This window comes from Misgurnus anguillicaudatus, chromosome 1 (assembly GCF_027580225.2).
Source record: "Misgurnus anguillicaudatus chromosome 1, ASM2758022v2, whole genome shotgun sequence".
In the NCBI taxonomy this organism is placed as follows: Eukaryota; Metazoa; Chordata; class Actinopteri; order Cypriniformes; family Cobitidae; genus Misgurnus; species Misgurnus anguillicaudatus.
Window position 1 is genome coordinate 8,698,530 of NC_073337.2, and position 16,050 is coordinate 8,714,579.

At 39.0% G+C, this 16,050-nt stretch overlaps 1 protein-coding gene across 2 annotated transcripts in view; it reads left to right on the forward strand.

Annotated features, from left to right (window-relative positions):
• pde3a (phosphodiesterase 3A, cGMP-inhibited) overlaps positions 1-16,050 on the forward strand; it is a 90,217-nt gene that overhangs the window by 55,646 nt on the left and 18,521 nt on the right. Inside the window, exons 3-6 of one of the 2 annotated variants that reach the window (XM_055190623.2) lie at positions 4,776-5,039; positions 11,944-12,101; positions 14,419-14,531; positions 14,608-14,839. In XM_055190623.2, coding sequence (XP_055046598.1) covers positions 4,776-5,039; positions 11,944-12,101; positions 14,419-14,531; positions 14,608-14,839 — 767 coding nt within the window. The remainder of the gene's footprint in view (positions 1-4,775; positions 5,040-11,943; positions 12,102-14,418; positions 14,532-14,607; positions 14,840-16,050) is intronic. The other variant, XM_055190624.2, reaches the window with a different exon arrangement.

The window sequence follows — 16,050 nt, forward strand, 5'->3', positions numbered from 1 at the left end:
TGCTATTATAGTTTTTCAATATGGCGAAATGACATGGAGGTTTTTTAGGACTTACCCGTTCAATGTAAATAAAGAGAAGAAATGCTAAGCTTACAAAGAAAAGTCAGATCATTGGCAGAGGTCATTTGACACCAACAAGGACTTATTTATGAATAAAGACATTTTTTTGACCAATAAAATACTTAAAAACTACATACTGTCTCTTTAACCAAATGTTCGGATGCATTACAGAGCTATTTAAATGTTTAAAAATTCCCCAAATCGCTATGTTCCTATAATAAGATGTATTTTCTTTTTTCATTCTAGTTATATTTAGTTTGATTCTGGCAAAATGTGGCCAGCAAACTTTTTGTGAGATTTACCCACACAAGTAAATCCAGCACAGGAATGCTGTGTTTTTCCACACCTGGTCACTGGCTTACCCCTCACTGCGGGTCGTAAGGTTGTGACCCGTCGTTGCAGGAGAAGAGATTACAGGTCACAAGGTCGACATACTTTCCTCTGACATGCAGCAGTGGTTAAAAATCAAACCAACCCATACTTGTAATTTTTGACTTGTTTCAACTCAGTGAGTGAGCAACTCGTTTCTGATGGTTAAAACTAAATCCAACAGGATGCGAATATGCACATGTGTGGAAGCTTGCTATGTTTACATACAGCTCAAGTATTCTGCAGAAGCTCTTAGTTTGAGATCGCTTGCAAAAAATTTTGTCCCAAAGGAGCATCTGATTTCAGCATATGTAGAGTAAGTTGTGCATATTGTACTTCCACGTGTGCTTGTTGTAGCCTGAGTGATTCATGGCAAGTGACGGATGTCAACAGAGTCCCTGAATGCTTTTTCTGTCATGCTTGAATCTGAGCGTGTGTGGTTTGAGTTTGTCATTCCAGGCGAGCTTTCACTTTGCCCTGAGCACAGTGTTTTAATTACCACACCTCACTACAGGGCTGTTCAGTCAACACTGCATTAAATCACTGCGACGCTGAGATACAGTACTGTAGTAGTGTTAAAGAAACCTGAGCATTGCATTCAGTTTTTGAAATTAGATTCTTAAAAAATATTAAAAGCCTTCATTAGGTACATATGAAAGTCTTTCTGATAAATTAACACTGGCCAACTGGTGTTTAAAGGAGGGGTGCATGATTTTTGTAAAACACTTTGAAAAAGAGAGTCGGACAGAGTACCAAAACACACTTGTAACCAATCAGCAGTAAGGGGCGTGTCTACTAATCGACATTGTTGCCTGGGTTGCGTATGTGTCTATCAAAAGAAAGTCCAGATTCTATTGGGGTAGGGGCGCGTTTGTTAAAGGATTAGTCCATTGTCTTAAAAAAATCCAGATAATTTTCTCACCACCATGTCATCCAAAATGTTGATGTCTTTCTTTGTTCAGTTAAGAAGAAATTATGTTTTTTAAGGAAAACATTCCATGACTTTTCTCCTTCCAATGGACCCCAACACGTAAGAGTTTAAAATTGCAGTTTCAAAGGACTCTAAACAATCCCAAACGATGCATAAGGGTCTTATCTAGGGAAACAATTGTCATTTTTGACAAGAAAAATAAAAAATATGCACTTTTAAACTACAACTTCTTGTTTATCTCTGGTCCTGTGACGAGCCAGCGCGACCTCACGTAATTGCGTAATGCCGTGGAAAGGTCATGTGTTACATATATGAAACACACATTTACGGACCATTTTAAACAATAAACTGACACAAAGACATTAATTAGTATCATTCAACATACAACAACGTTGGAACGGTCCTCTTTCTCCACACTTGTAAACACTGTGGCATAGTTTCGATACGTCATCCGTGACCTCTTGACGTGATGACGTATTACGTCAGGTCACGCTGGTGCGTCACAGGACCGGAGGAAGAAACGATAAGTTGTGGTTTAAAAGTGCATATTTTTATTTTTCTTGCCAAAGATGACAATTTTTGCTAGATAAGACCCTTATGAATCGTTTGGGATCGTTTAGGGTCCTTTGAAACTGCATTTTTAAATTGCATTAAAACTGTTAAGTATTGGGGTCCATTAAAGTCCATTAAAATGAGAAAAATCCTGGAATGTTGTCCTCAAAAAACATAATTTCTTCTGGACTGAACAAAGAAAGACATCAACATTTTGTATGACATGGTGGTGAGTAAATTATCTGGATTTTTTTTAAGATAATCGACCAATCCTTTAAGGTGATTTCAAATATCAACATTGGCTTTCAGAGATCATGCACCCCGCCTTTAACAAGTACCAAATGGAAAGTAAATCACACCATGGTACTTGCTAACTTGCTTACATTACTTCAAGAGAAATTTTAAGATCAATAACCTCAATGATGTATCACAAGCAGTTGAAATATGTGAATATTGTACAAAAGGAAAACATCTGCAGTTACATTTTCACCCAGATGGATGTTTAATAAGGCTGACCAAATGTTTCTTTTTGTGAAATGTTCACTTTAATTTATAATAAATGCTTACTTGATTTTTCTTAAATTCATAAATAGTTTTTTGTGACAACTTCAGTTGCACATACATATTTTAGGTGTCAAGTGACACAATGAACTTTGCAGTATAACATGAGAAACCAATACATCTATTGTAAATTTCATTTCATGTTTTTTGTGTTATTTTGCAATAGCTACAAGCTCAAAATAGCCACATATATGTTTCATATTTTATAACTTACAGATCAAAATGATGACAGCTTCCTTCCAATATTTCTGATGTAAAATAGTTTTCTATGTGATGTGTGTTTGTAGGGGTCTGTGTTACTGAGAACATTTGATACAGTAAGACAAGACCGAGCACTCAATACACGTGTGTTTTGTACACAAGCACAGAAAGTGCAGTACAAACCCGAGCCTTTGACGCGAACATGTTACCATAGCAACCACTCATCCATCAGCCTCACGTGTGTGCGGTGCTGTCAGTAGCACTCGGATCGGATGAATAAAGGAGTTTTTTATTAAGGGAACACATGCGCTGCTTCTTGGTAGACCCTGGTTAGTTAGTGGTGTTGGGTTATTCAGTTTGTTTGGTTAGGTACGTGGTGTCTTTATAACTGGCTTTGTCTTGATTTGAAAGTTTTAGTTTTAAGTGGCAGGTTGCTACTTTAAAGTAAAGCAAAACTGATTTTTGTCTAAGGTGTAAATTGATGATTTTATACAAATCCTTAAACCAAAGTGAGAACAATAACAGGAGTGGTGATGCTATAGCATCACTTATGATGATGATGATGCATACTAATGATAATCTCCCTCCAAAAAAAGAGATAGCAAAGTATTTATAAGTGGTCTCAAACACTAAACCCAGTAGCTAAAATCCTCTCATGCAGAGGGATGGCAACCGAATAACATTGCCAGGATCACGCACTGACATAGTAGTTGTGCAACTCTTTGACCGGGGGGCTTAAATGCAGATTAGTTCATATTGAGAAAATGTTTGCCAACTGGAATAAAACAAAAACCAGCGAGCTCCTCACTATCCGCACTGAAACTGAGACCATTCAGCAGCTTAATTTAAAAATATGCAATGTGCTAGTTTATAATCAAATCATAAGTGTGGTTTCTCCAGAGAGAGAGAGAGAGAGAGAGAGAGAGAGAGAGAGAGAGAGAGAGAAATCGCAGATCATAAGCAAACTAAAGACGCTGCAGAAATATTCCACCAAGTGCACAATTACATTTACATTACATTACACCCTAATATCATGTGTCTTAATGCAGTGGTTTTCAAACTGGGGGCCGCGAGATGGTGCCAGGGGGGCCTCAGTTTTATGACATTTTATGAAATACATTAATTTATCATGAATTCTGTGTAATTAAATCTAAAAATAAGGCTACTCACCAAAAGCACTACTTTTTTGTATAATTTAATGTTTTTTTATTAAAATTTTGAGTTTTAGAACAGATTTTTGTCACAACTTTTCTTTGGGGGGCCGCAAAGGAATGTACCTTACACAAGGGGGGCCGCACGCTGAAAAAGTTTGGGAACCACTGTCTTAATGGGATCTTCATGGGATGTGTGTAAATACACGTACAGGTTTCAATAAATCAGTGGCAGTGTAAATCAATGAACGAACCAAAATAAAATGATCCCGGGACACGGGAGTGTATTTTGCAGGATCTCTGTGTGAAAAGGGCTTAACTCTTTTTTATCTTTGGGTAGCGAGGCTGGTTTTATGTGAGCATGCACCAGTCTCTGAACATACGCCCTGGCAGATGTTGCCTGTCCTGAAAATGTTCAGAGTTAATGTTCAGAGTCTCTCTCTCTTTCTTTCTCTCTCTCTCTCTCTTTCTCAAACAATGAACGACTGTGTCCCAATACAAGCACCAATCAGGCTTAATGCAAGTCGGTTTTCTCCGTTTTCCATTAATTATTCTCTGTATGCATTATTCTGCTTTTGATGTCTCTCTCATTGTGTTTATCTACATACTGTATTGTGTCATAACGTTTCTGAAGGCTAATGTGTGTGTGTGTGAGCTGCATCAGAGATTGAAAGCGTGTGAGATGTCCTCTTTCTGTCTTTCTCCTTTACTTCTCGTGACCTCCTTCTCTCCAAATCTCTCTCTTTCTTTCTCCCTCTCTCCGTATCTGGTTCCCTCGTGAGTAGCAGCTCAGCGTCACTCTTTGCGTCAGTGTATAATTACGTCAGCCCTGCATCGCGTCACTGCCGAGGTGCAGATGAGCTAACGTTGCTTTTTTGTCTCCTCTCCCCACCATCTTTCTCTCTCCCTCCTATGCCAACTTTCTGTCTCTCTGCCTTTCTTTACCGCAGTCTTCGGGCACCAGTGTGACGGTGGACATTGCGGTGATGGGCGAGGCCCACGGGCTGATCTCAGATCTGCTGGCCGACCCCTCCCTACCCCCCAACACCTGCAGCACCCTGCGGGCCGTAAGCAACCTGCTCAGCACCCAACTCACCTTCCAACCGCTGCACCACCGGCCGCGTCTGAGCCCTCTGCTGGCCTTCGGAGACGGTCACGCCTGCTCCGACTCCGAAGAGGCGGCCGAAAGAGGAGAGAAGCTGGCCATCCCTAAGGTAAGGCCACACCCTCTCCGGTACCAGGATGATGGACGATCACTTGAGGGGTTTTTTTCAGATGTTGATAGAGATTTGGCTATGTCACGGATTTTAAACTGTACAGACCAATATTACCTCAAACGACAACCCACTTTTTCAGTGGCCTTTCAAAGTTTTTTAAGGGATTTCAAAAAAATCTTCAGTGAGTTTTAAACCACCAACTCTGAGAACGACCACAACATTACAATATTTGATTTGAACCACATAAGCATTGAAAAAAATAAGGGGGAAAAAGGACGAGACTCAACTCGCCCATGAGGCATTTCATTTGATGCATTAGTACAATATTAAAGCTGCAGTGTGTAAATTTTAGCGGCATCTAGTGGTGAGGTTGCGAATTGCAACCAACGGTTCAGTCCACTGCTCACCCCTCGCTTTTGAAATGCAAAGAGAAGCCACAGGAAAAACATGTCATCAACGGAGACAACTTCGTAAAAAAGTTTGTCCATTAAGGACTTCTGTAGAAACATGCCGGCACAAAATGGCGACCTCTACGTAAGGGGACCCTCTGTGTATGTAGATAAAAACATCTCATTCTAAGCTAATAAAAACACAATGGTTCATTATAAAAAGGTCTTTATACACCCCTGATAATATAGTTTTGTATATTATTTTGCATTTCTGTCAAGAGATCCTTTAAAAATTACACACTGCACCTTTAACTTACAGACATTGATTATTTACAAATATATAAATACTGAGAGTTTAGAGAGACTCATTGTGGTTTTACTATGGTTTTTGGGAGTGGCCGGGCGATACTAAACCCTCCTGACACGGTTTCTGTTGCCATGGCAACAGCAACTTTTCTAATTGGTGGATCTCTTCAGAATTGTAGGCAGTATAGTTCTTTACCAACACAAAATTTGATCAACTTCATCACACATTTTTTATTCCTGTTTATGTTTTTCGTATTGCATTGTTGTTGTCCTGCCATCTCTGCTGTGTTGTTTATAAAAAGCTTATGTTATGAACCAAGATACTAAGACAAAATGAAAAGGACTCTTTTGTGTTTAATGGTTTACTACTTTGGCCAGCGTTATCCATCTTTCATCACACACACGTTCCTCTCATTCACGCCAGCATGGCAGCTCACTAATGTAGCGGACAATGACGCACATTCTCACTAAAGTCTTTTAATGTTTAACCAGCACAGCGGTTAAATATGCATGCCGACACTTAAAGGGTAGGTAAGGCAAAAGTCAGTATCCGTACCAACACTATTCATACCAACACACAGCCCTTTTCCCATACTGCGGTACTTGGCTAACAACACTGAGAGATGTTTATTAAAACCCATTCATTACGCACGGCCCACATGTAGGTCAAACAGCACAGCATAGCAGCACTGATATCGAGTTCTGCTAGTCATCTGGATGTCCGCTCCGGTCTGGGATTTTTTCACAGCATATATAATGTGATATTTTGGCAGTCGGTTTGAAGAAAAACAGAGCGAGTCTGGTTCCGTTTTATCTGTCAGTTACGCAGCTGTGTCAACAGCAAAAATATTGACGTGAAACGTAAGAAACGATTTTCAGTTCCAACGATGGTGACACGATTTGTAGAGGGTCAAAACTACTGGCTTAGAAGAAGTTGTGGCCTGTCTGGGTGTCCAGATTGGCGGCGGTTCGCGGTACCCTTGACAGGAAACAGGGCTTTTTTCACACATATCCAAATCACTTTTCTTGTATATTTTAGCTGAAAGAAAGAAAAACACTTTCCCAAACAGTCTGAAGTGTTACATTCCAGCATACCTGCATATTGCGGCACAGGTGATTGGATTTCTATTTCTCTTGAGTGCTCATACAGCTGGTAAACAACTGGTAAAAAAATAGCACAACCCACTTCAGAAAGTGCTATTAAGTTTAAAGGTGGATTTTGCATGTATTTTCCTATATTAGGATGTAGAGTTGAGTGCATATCTTTGTCCCAGAAGTTTGAGATGTTAATCTATTTGAGACCTAATAGAAGGAAATGATGCTGAAGTGATGGATCATTTCTCTCTCTAGAATATTCCCTGGACGTTTCGTTTTATATAACAGTTTATACTAGGGCTGGCCGATATGACTATAAACAAAATCTAATGTTGTCAAAAACAAATTTTCACGATACTATCTGATAGATCATAGAAATATTTGAACCACTGGACATATACACCAATTTTAAATGCTTTATTTTGATTTGTTGAGAAATGCTGTATGGGCATGCATTATTTTTCGATAAACGCACCTCTGGCCTGACAAATGTCTTAAAATAACCACCAGAGCAATGTCTGTGGTAACCGTGGTATAAGTGGAATAATTGACTCCGGTCTTTTGAATTATTGGAAAATAATGCACACTCGCAATTAGGGCTGTAACGATTAATCGTGCAAATGCGCGTTTTCTCAATGAATGAATTTTAATGAATTACGGTGAAATCCCGGCACATCCGAACGCCAGGGGGTGCTCTCATGCAGAAACTCCCTTTGTGCCACAGAAATAGCATTACAAACGTATTCCAGGAAATGTCTACAGGAATATTTATATCGCTGTTCTTCATACTGTTTTAGATATTTTCGTGATAATAAAGAATATTTTGAATGATTTTTATTTAACGAGTGTTGCTGTTTTAAATGCACGTTATAAACGACTGATTGATAAGGACTTCCTACTGACCAAATGCCGTAGTACACGCACAAGCTGTGCATGATACAAAGAATCGCAGCCTTGCGATTCAGAATCATTTCAGACAGGCATTTTTAATGGGACATGCGATTTAATCGTTACATCCCTACTCGCAATGTAACCTTGGGTGTGCATTATTTTCAAATAATTCAACGACCCTTTGTCATTTACTCTTCATGTAAACGGGTAGATAAAGAAACGTTAACGTAAAAACTGAAACATCATAAGAACTAATCAAGGCATGTTTTATGCACTGAAGAGTATTTTAATAATTTGGTACTCATTGTCATGGATCACAAGATGTGTCAGGCAGTGTTTGGGGTAACGCATTACAAATAACGTGCATTACGTAATAATGTTACTTTTCTGAAGTAACGAGTAAAGTAACGCATTACTTTTTAAATGTACACATTAATATTTGAGTTACTTTTTTTATGCGTACACGCCTGTGTGGGAACCGTTTGAGTCAGAACCTGAGATGGCAGACCAGAGCTTGACATTTTTGTGATAAAAATATGCATAAATAATTTCTGAATGCAGAACTTTTCAGTTATAAAAAACACCTGCAAGGTCTGAAAAAGATCAAGCCTCAGCCAAGAAAAAGTAACGCAAAAGTTACTAAAAAGTAACGTAAGCATTACTTTCCAAGAAAGTCACTAAGTAACCCAGTTAGTTACTTTTTTGGGGAGTAACTTAATATTGTAATGCATTACTTTTAAAAGTAACTTTCCCCAAGACTGGTTACAGGCAATAACAATATAATATTTTCTGTAAAAAGTGTATCATAAAGCTGAAAATCATGATTTCCTGTCGTCTGAATTAGTCAGTGTCTATTCTGTTACTGTCACGGTATATTCACATGGGCGAAAGCGTTAAAGGACAAGTTCGGTATTTTACACTTAAAGCCCTGTTTTTAGATTGTTTATGATGAAATAGAATGGTTTTGACTGAAATTATAACATATGCGGCTGCCCCGAGAATTTTTGGGTGTTTCTTGTATCACCTCCCACCTCTATAATGGGTTTATAGGTGCACAGGAACAATCCTTCCTAAAATGCATTAAACTTTCGTTTACTAAGACGTGAAACTCACAGAGTGTTCAGGGGTTTTCACTGATATGCTCACACAAAAATCGCTGCAAAAGATCCAATAGGTTTTATCGTAGTTTGTGCCAACTCCATTGACTTGTATTAGATGTGCTGTGAGGTACGATATTACTCTGCGCCGGGAACAGAAATGGAGTTGTTTGTATTCTTGCAATTGGCAAAGGTGGATTATCGCCACCAACTGGGCTGGAGTGTTTATTATTCAAGCTCTAAGCGGAAGAATGTACAGGTGTGAGGCGTTTGGAAAAATAGGTCCACCAGTTTACAACGAATGCTAAAACACCTGTTGGAAAGCATCTTTTGCAGCAATTTTTGCTTCTATAAATTTTTACGTTTATCTTCTATAAACGTAATTGGCTGGCTTTGCCTAGGTTATTTGCATAAGGCGATCTGATTGGCTGACGCACGCATTGCCGCTTGAAAAGTTGAGAAATTTTCAACTTCTGCCGCGAGCAACAGCACTTACGCCGCGCCGACGGATCCACAATTCAGTTCGGCAACGCATGATGTCATCCATGTACCATGAGTGAGTGCAGTCCGGTTGATCCAAACAACTGTAAACTTCCATCACCACAACGGAAGGCCCGCCTCTCCCCTCATTCGATTGGACAATGGAAAGACGCGAATGACGTCGGGGGCTTTTTTTACTTTAGTGCTCCTTCAAAAACTCGTGCTGCTGCAGGGGGGCAAAAAAGCAAGGCATAAACAGCGCGCATACTGCTCACTGCCAATAGAAAATCATTCAAAAAAACAGCTGCAACGGACATAAACGCGTTTGGTGTGATCGGCCCCTAACTGGTAACAGAGCTTGATGGTAACAGAGCAGTTTGGAAAAAATCTCTTGTCTACACTTTTAAGGGGGACATTTCACAAGACTTTTTAAGATGTCAAATAAATCTTTGGTGTCCCCAGAATACGTATGTGAAGTTTTAGCTCAAAATAACATGTTAATTTGCCATTTTGTAGGTGTAAGCATGTGCCATTTTTGGGTGTGTCTTTTTAAATGCAAATTAGCTGATCTCTGTGCCGTGGTTGGATAGTGCAGATTAAGGGGTGGTATTATCACCTTCTGACATCACAGAGGGAGCCAGATTTCAATGACCTATTTTTTCACATGCTTGCAGAGAATGGCTTACCAAAACTAAGTTACTGGTTTGGTCGTTTTCACATTTTCTAGGTTGATAGAAGCACTGAGGACCCAATTATAGCACTTAAACATGCAAAAAGTCTGATTTGCATGATATGTCCCATTTAAACCATTATTCATGTTTACGCAATATATAAGATTCAACATAAGTTTGAGTTGGACGTCCTTAGTAGCTATTGAAGCATACTGTCAAGGGAATTGTCGATTGTAGAAGTTTTTATGTACAAAAAATGCTTACTGTTATTTTAAAAAGGAGTAAATCAACATATCTTCCATTCTCTGCTATTTTGCTGTTAACAACTAATGATTAACCACGGATAGTTTTCATGCTGTGACCTGTAGCTGGGGGTGTAAGTCGAGTTCCCAACAGGAGGCTAATTTGGACAAAAATGCCTGCGTAAATTGCGGCTGGAAAATTTGACTCGCGCACCCTGATTTTAATGTTTATTTGGTTGGCTCTGGCTTTCAGTTGTCCATAGAGAATTTGAAATGTGTAACATGTCATTATAATGGAAGACTGTGAGGCTCTTTATGTAACACCGATGGCCTTTTTCTATGATGCTCTGAATCGGTCCTGATTAGACGAATGTAAACACTGTTAATGCCGTCTCAATAAATCTCACCAAATCTGTCAAGAACACATCCGGGTCATATTTCACTCACACCAAACACAGTTTACGGGTTTGCATTAAAATGTAAAATAAATATAAAATAAAGCATATTTGGTGTATTGGGCTCAGAATATTAGCCCCAAAACATAGTAGGCTACATGTTAAGATACAAGGCTGTCACACCAGGTAGAGAAAACGGTTCAATCACACAACACTGAACCCTGATTGGACCGGACTCGGCATACAGTCGTCTCAATGTTAAACCTCACACACACTGACGGTCAGAGAGAGACCGAGACATCGAAAGCTCTCCACAGCAGGAGAACAGACACATGTCCCGACCACCTTTCCCAACATGAAGTCCTGTTATATTCACTCGGACGCGTCTCTCCCAACTTCATCTGACAACCGTTCTGGCTGAATTAATATCACACGCCCGTATCAGAGATGTTTTTTGTGTTTGTGACTGTAGTTTGATGAATGAGAAATTTTGTGAGCTAAAAATAGAAGCGATCTTTGGCTTCTGACCCCACCCCATCTGTCTCCTGTAATAGAAAGGTGGGGGCGACCGTTTACCAGAATGCTTGGGGCATGTACTGATGATGGTGCAGTACTGGGGGCGGTAAGAAGTTTGGGTTGGGGGGCATGCAGACATGCCCTCTGATTCTCTACATGGGTTGATGCCTTGCAAGGCATTTGAAATATTCATGTAGCCGTCAGGAGAGTTTCCCCCCCTGCCTGACTCTCAGGGTAATGCTTTTCATGCAATTTTTTAAGACTTTAAATATGCAAAGATAGAGAGCTTGGCGGAAATGTGTGATTGTTGTCCATTGTTGTGTTGCTCTCGTGGTAAGGAAGGATGTTGTATGTAAAAATATTTGAATACAGCCACAAACTGCATACTGTCAGTGTCATCTCACTTTGTTGATCCAATTACCTGTGCTACAACACTCACAAACCTCATTTTGCATTTACCCATGCCAAATTACGTGCGATTTTCGATTGCGGCATTTGATGTAGGCAGAGAGAGCAAGGATTTCTCCGGGGTCCATCCATCTGTTCTGTTCCCAGTTGTCTGTGGATTCGAGCTTTAGTCATCTGTCACCTTCAGATGTTTCTCTTGATACACTTTCACCGCATTTTCCAAGACTTACATCATTTAAAGTCTATCACCCACTTTGTGTAACGACTGCAATGCCAAAAAAGTATCAATTTAGTACTTTGTATTACACTTTAGTTGTGAATCTGTCTGGGTCAATGTTTTGATTACTATTTGACTACACAGTCTACACAACTTTCGTCTAAAAACTGATGTTTGTTCTCTTTAAATACCAGCGTTTGAGACGGAGTTTGCCTCCGGCGCTTTTGAGGCGGATTTCTTCCACATGGACCACCACCACCTCAGCCACAGGCCTGCCCACCCTTGAACCCGCGCCGGTCAGGCGAGACCGCAGTGCCAGTATCAAAGCGCCTCACGATGGCTCTTCCAGCAGGTCACAATTTTTTATTCTTATTTAGATGAACTCACTCAAAACAAATCATATATATGATAACTAGCACCACATTGTCTTCTAAGTGTCAGTGTTTCTCAAACGTTTTCGGCGTGCGGCCCCCCTTGTGTACGGTGAATTCCTTTATGGGCCCCCCAAAGAAAATGTATGACTTAAAGGGGACATTTCACAAGACTTTTTTAAGATGTAAAATAAATCTTCGGTGTCCCCAGATATATCATATATATATATAATTTATTATAGCATGTTAAAATTGCCATTTTGTAGGTGTAAGCAAAAATATGCCATTTTGGGTGTGTCCTTTAAAATGCAAATGAGCTGATCTGTGCACTAAATGGCAGTGTCGTAGTTGGATAGTGCAGATTAAGGGGCGGTATTATCCCCTTCTGACATCACAAGGGGAGCCAAATTTCAATAACCTATTTTTTCACATGCTTGCAAAGAATGGTTTACCCAAACTAAGTTACTGGTTTGATCTTTTACATTTTCTAGGTTGATAGAAGCACTGAGGGCCCAGTTATAGCACTTAAACATGAAAAAGTCAGATTTTCATATTATGTCCCCATTAAATGATACAATGTAGTGCTGTTGGTTAGTAGACTTATATTTCTGAGGTATCATTATGCCTCAAGATTATATGGAAAATTAAATGTCAAATCATCAATTTAATTTTATTTTTTAATTTGGCCGGAACGATGCTTCATCACGTTGAAAATGAAAATGAAATAATTTAATTTAATGTTTTAATTTTTATTTTAGCATTTCATTTTCAAATTTGGGACATATTTTGCGATTTAATTTTTTATTTTATCATTTAATTAATTAATTTTAAAAAGACCAAAAATACCTTCCATATCATTATACAGAATTTATGAAAAATTAATATATTTTATAAAATTTCATTAAACTGGGGCCCCGTCACCATCCTAAGGCCCCTAGTTTGAGAACCACTTATCTAAGTCATCTAGTCTCCATAGACTGGTTAATGTTAACCAATTGTTACATTTTGTTTTAATTTGTTACTGTTGGCAATGTGGCACTAAATGCCATTGCATAAGGTTAGAAGTAAAAGTGGTTTTATTGGATGCATTAAATCCACTGATGGAGGTCATGTCGTTAACCTGTTAACATTTAAACAATCATCTTGTATTAATTTTTATCTTCACTAAATCAATTATTAACACATCTAACACATTTACATAGTCTACAAATGTTTTCTGTATCCACTGAATGAGACTTATGATGTATCATTCTGAAAGTGTTTCGTCTGCTAGCACAGCTGCTTCACGTGGAGCGTTTGAACTTTCCAGGGCCTTCTGCTGTGTCTAACTCACGCTTTGCAATGTTTGATTCAGATTTTATGATGGCCATCTTTGGGCATTCTCCACCTCTATATCTCTTATTTCAGCTCGGGCCACAGTTCAGCACATTAATACTGATGTCCAGATTGCCGTCTGCTCTGTGTAGACACAGACTTTAAAAAGGTTTTCTGGAGACACAAGAGCCACGGCTGTGTTTAGGGCCTGTCGAAATAAAAGCCAGAGTGAAAAATGGATGCTTGTGCATTGAAGGAATTGCTTGCATTTGCATGTTCAGGCTGGTTTTTAAAATGGCAGGTCTTAATGGTAAAGTTTTCCCACAGCGGGAGACCCTTCTGATGCATGAAAGTCGAAACATACAATCAAACCAAAAATAGGGCACTTGAACTTTTTAAACTATGGAAAGTTTATTGTGAACATGTTCCTCCTGGGGTCAGATAAGTATGGAGTCCCTAAGGGGATATGGAGCAAAAATTAAATAAAGTTTAGTTTCACGTGCGTGGTGACGTGAAACAGTCCCGTTTAGTTTTGCATGCGCACGTGAAACTATCGCGTGCGCACTCGATAGTTGCTGAAACTTTCGCTTTCACGTGCGCACACGATAGTTTTACGTGCACACGCGATAGATTCACGTGAGCATGCAAAACTAAACTTTTTAAAAAATTTGCACATGAAGGTTTCGCGTGAGCACATGAAACTTAACTTTAGATTTTTTTTACTCCAATGTCACCTTAGGGGCTCGGTAGATAAGCGATGGGATGTGGTGTGTTATGTTAGTTACTGTTCCTCAATAATGAAGATCAAAACATCTTGTTTAGTGGATTACAGTATTTCTTTATGTATAGCCTGATGTATGTGTGTCTTGTTTATGTACTGTCATAGGTTTACTGTTTTCTGTGATTTAAGTTTTTTGTAAAGCTCCTTTGAAACAATGCAACATTACACTACATAAATAAATTTGAATTGAATCTTGTTTGCAGTTTGCTGAACAGTGATTCAGGGAACAACTCTGTGATGCTCAACATGTCCAAGAGCAGATCCATGTCTGCGTCATACACTGCCTCCAACCACATCTATAGCAAGAACCGAAGAGGTAAAGACCTATGTGTGTTGAGTGAGGATGTATATTTTCTTTCACAGACCCTTATATTGTTACGTTTCATCTTTAGCAGGTTTCCCTTCTTCCAACATCTCGCCTCTGGCATCACCCTGCCATTCTCCAGTCCAGGGCACTCCGGTGAACAGTCCCACCACAAAGACTCCTTCAGTTGAGCTACCTGACACAGAGCTTCCACAGGGAGACGGCCCGTTGACACGCAGCTCACATGAAGCCTTAACCCACAGTCAGAGCGCTCCCGGCTCCGGTAGCACACACTGGAGTCAGACTCCACTTTGTAGCAGGTCAGAGCTTTTCATCATTTACATACAGCAAAATAAATGTAATTATTTTATTCTGACACTTATTATGGGCTCATGTCTAATATGGCTTCATATTCACATAATAGTAATACTTTACAATAAGATTGTTTAATGCATTAGCTAACATAAACTAATAATGAACAATGCATCTACAATTACTACCGAGCCCCTAAGGTGACATTGGAGTAAAAAAAATCTAAAGTTTAGTTTCATGTGCTCATGTGAAACTATCGTGTGCACACGGGAAACTATCGAGTTTAGTTTTGCGTGCTCACGTGAAACTATTGCGTGCACACGTGAAACTATCGTGTGCGCACGTGAAACTATCGTGTGCGCACGTGAAACGTTTAGTTTTAGTTTAGTTTCCCGTGCGCACGCGAAACTAAACTGAAACTATTGCGTGCGCACATGATAGTTTGTGATAGTTCTTATGAACACAGAACTGCATTTACTAAAACATTTATAAAAGCGTCGAAACTGTTAACATTAATTAATGTGCCATGAACTAATATAAATAACTGTATTATTGACATATAATATATATACATTACTGTGCAAAAGTCTTAGGCCACCATGCCAGAATTAGATTTGTTGTTTTTGCAATGTTATAGTGATCATATAATCTCTTTAAAGACTTTTTAATAGAATACATCAAGAAAATACAGGAAGTGTGTATATAGTACACTCTAAAAAAAATTGTGTTAAGGATTAGTCAATTTTCTTAAAAAAAATCCAGATAATTTACTCACCACCATGTCATCCAAAATGTTTATGTCTTTCTTTGTTCAGTCGCGAAGAAATTATGTTTTTTGAGGAAAATTCTCATTTTATTGACTTTAATGGACCCCAACATAACAGTTTTGGGGTCTATTAAAGTCCATTAAAATGAGAAAAATCCTGAAAAAGTTTTCTTCAAAAAACATAATTTCTTCTCGACTGAACAAAGAAAGACATCAACATTTTGAATGACATGGTCGTGAGTAAATTATCTGGATTTTTTTGTTTTTTAAGAAAATGGACTAATCCTTTAAATAGCACTAAAAGCTCGTAATCATAGGGGAACCATTTTTAGTGCTATAAAGCACCTATGAAGAACCATCCGGGGTGTGATATAGCACCACTAAAGCACCAACTATGGTTCTATATAGCACAATAGGGTTCTACACGGGTGCTACACAGGTACTACATAGGTG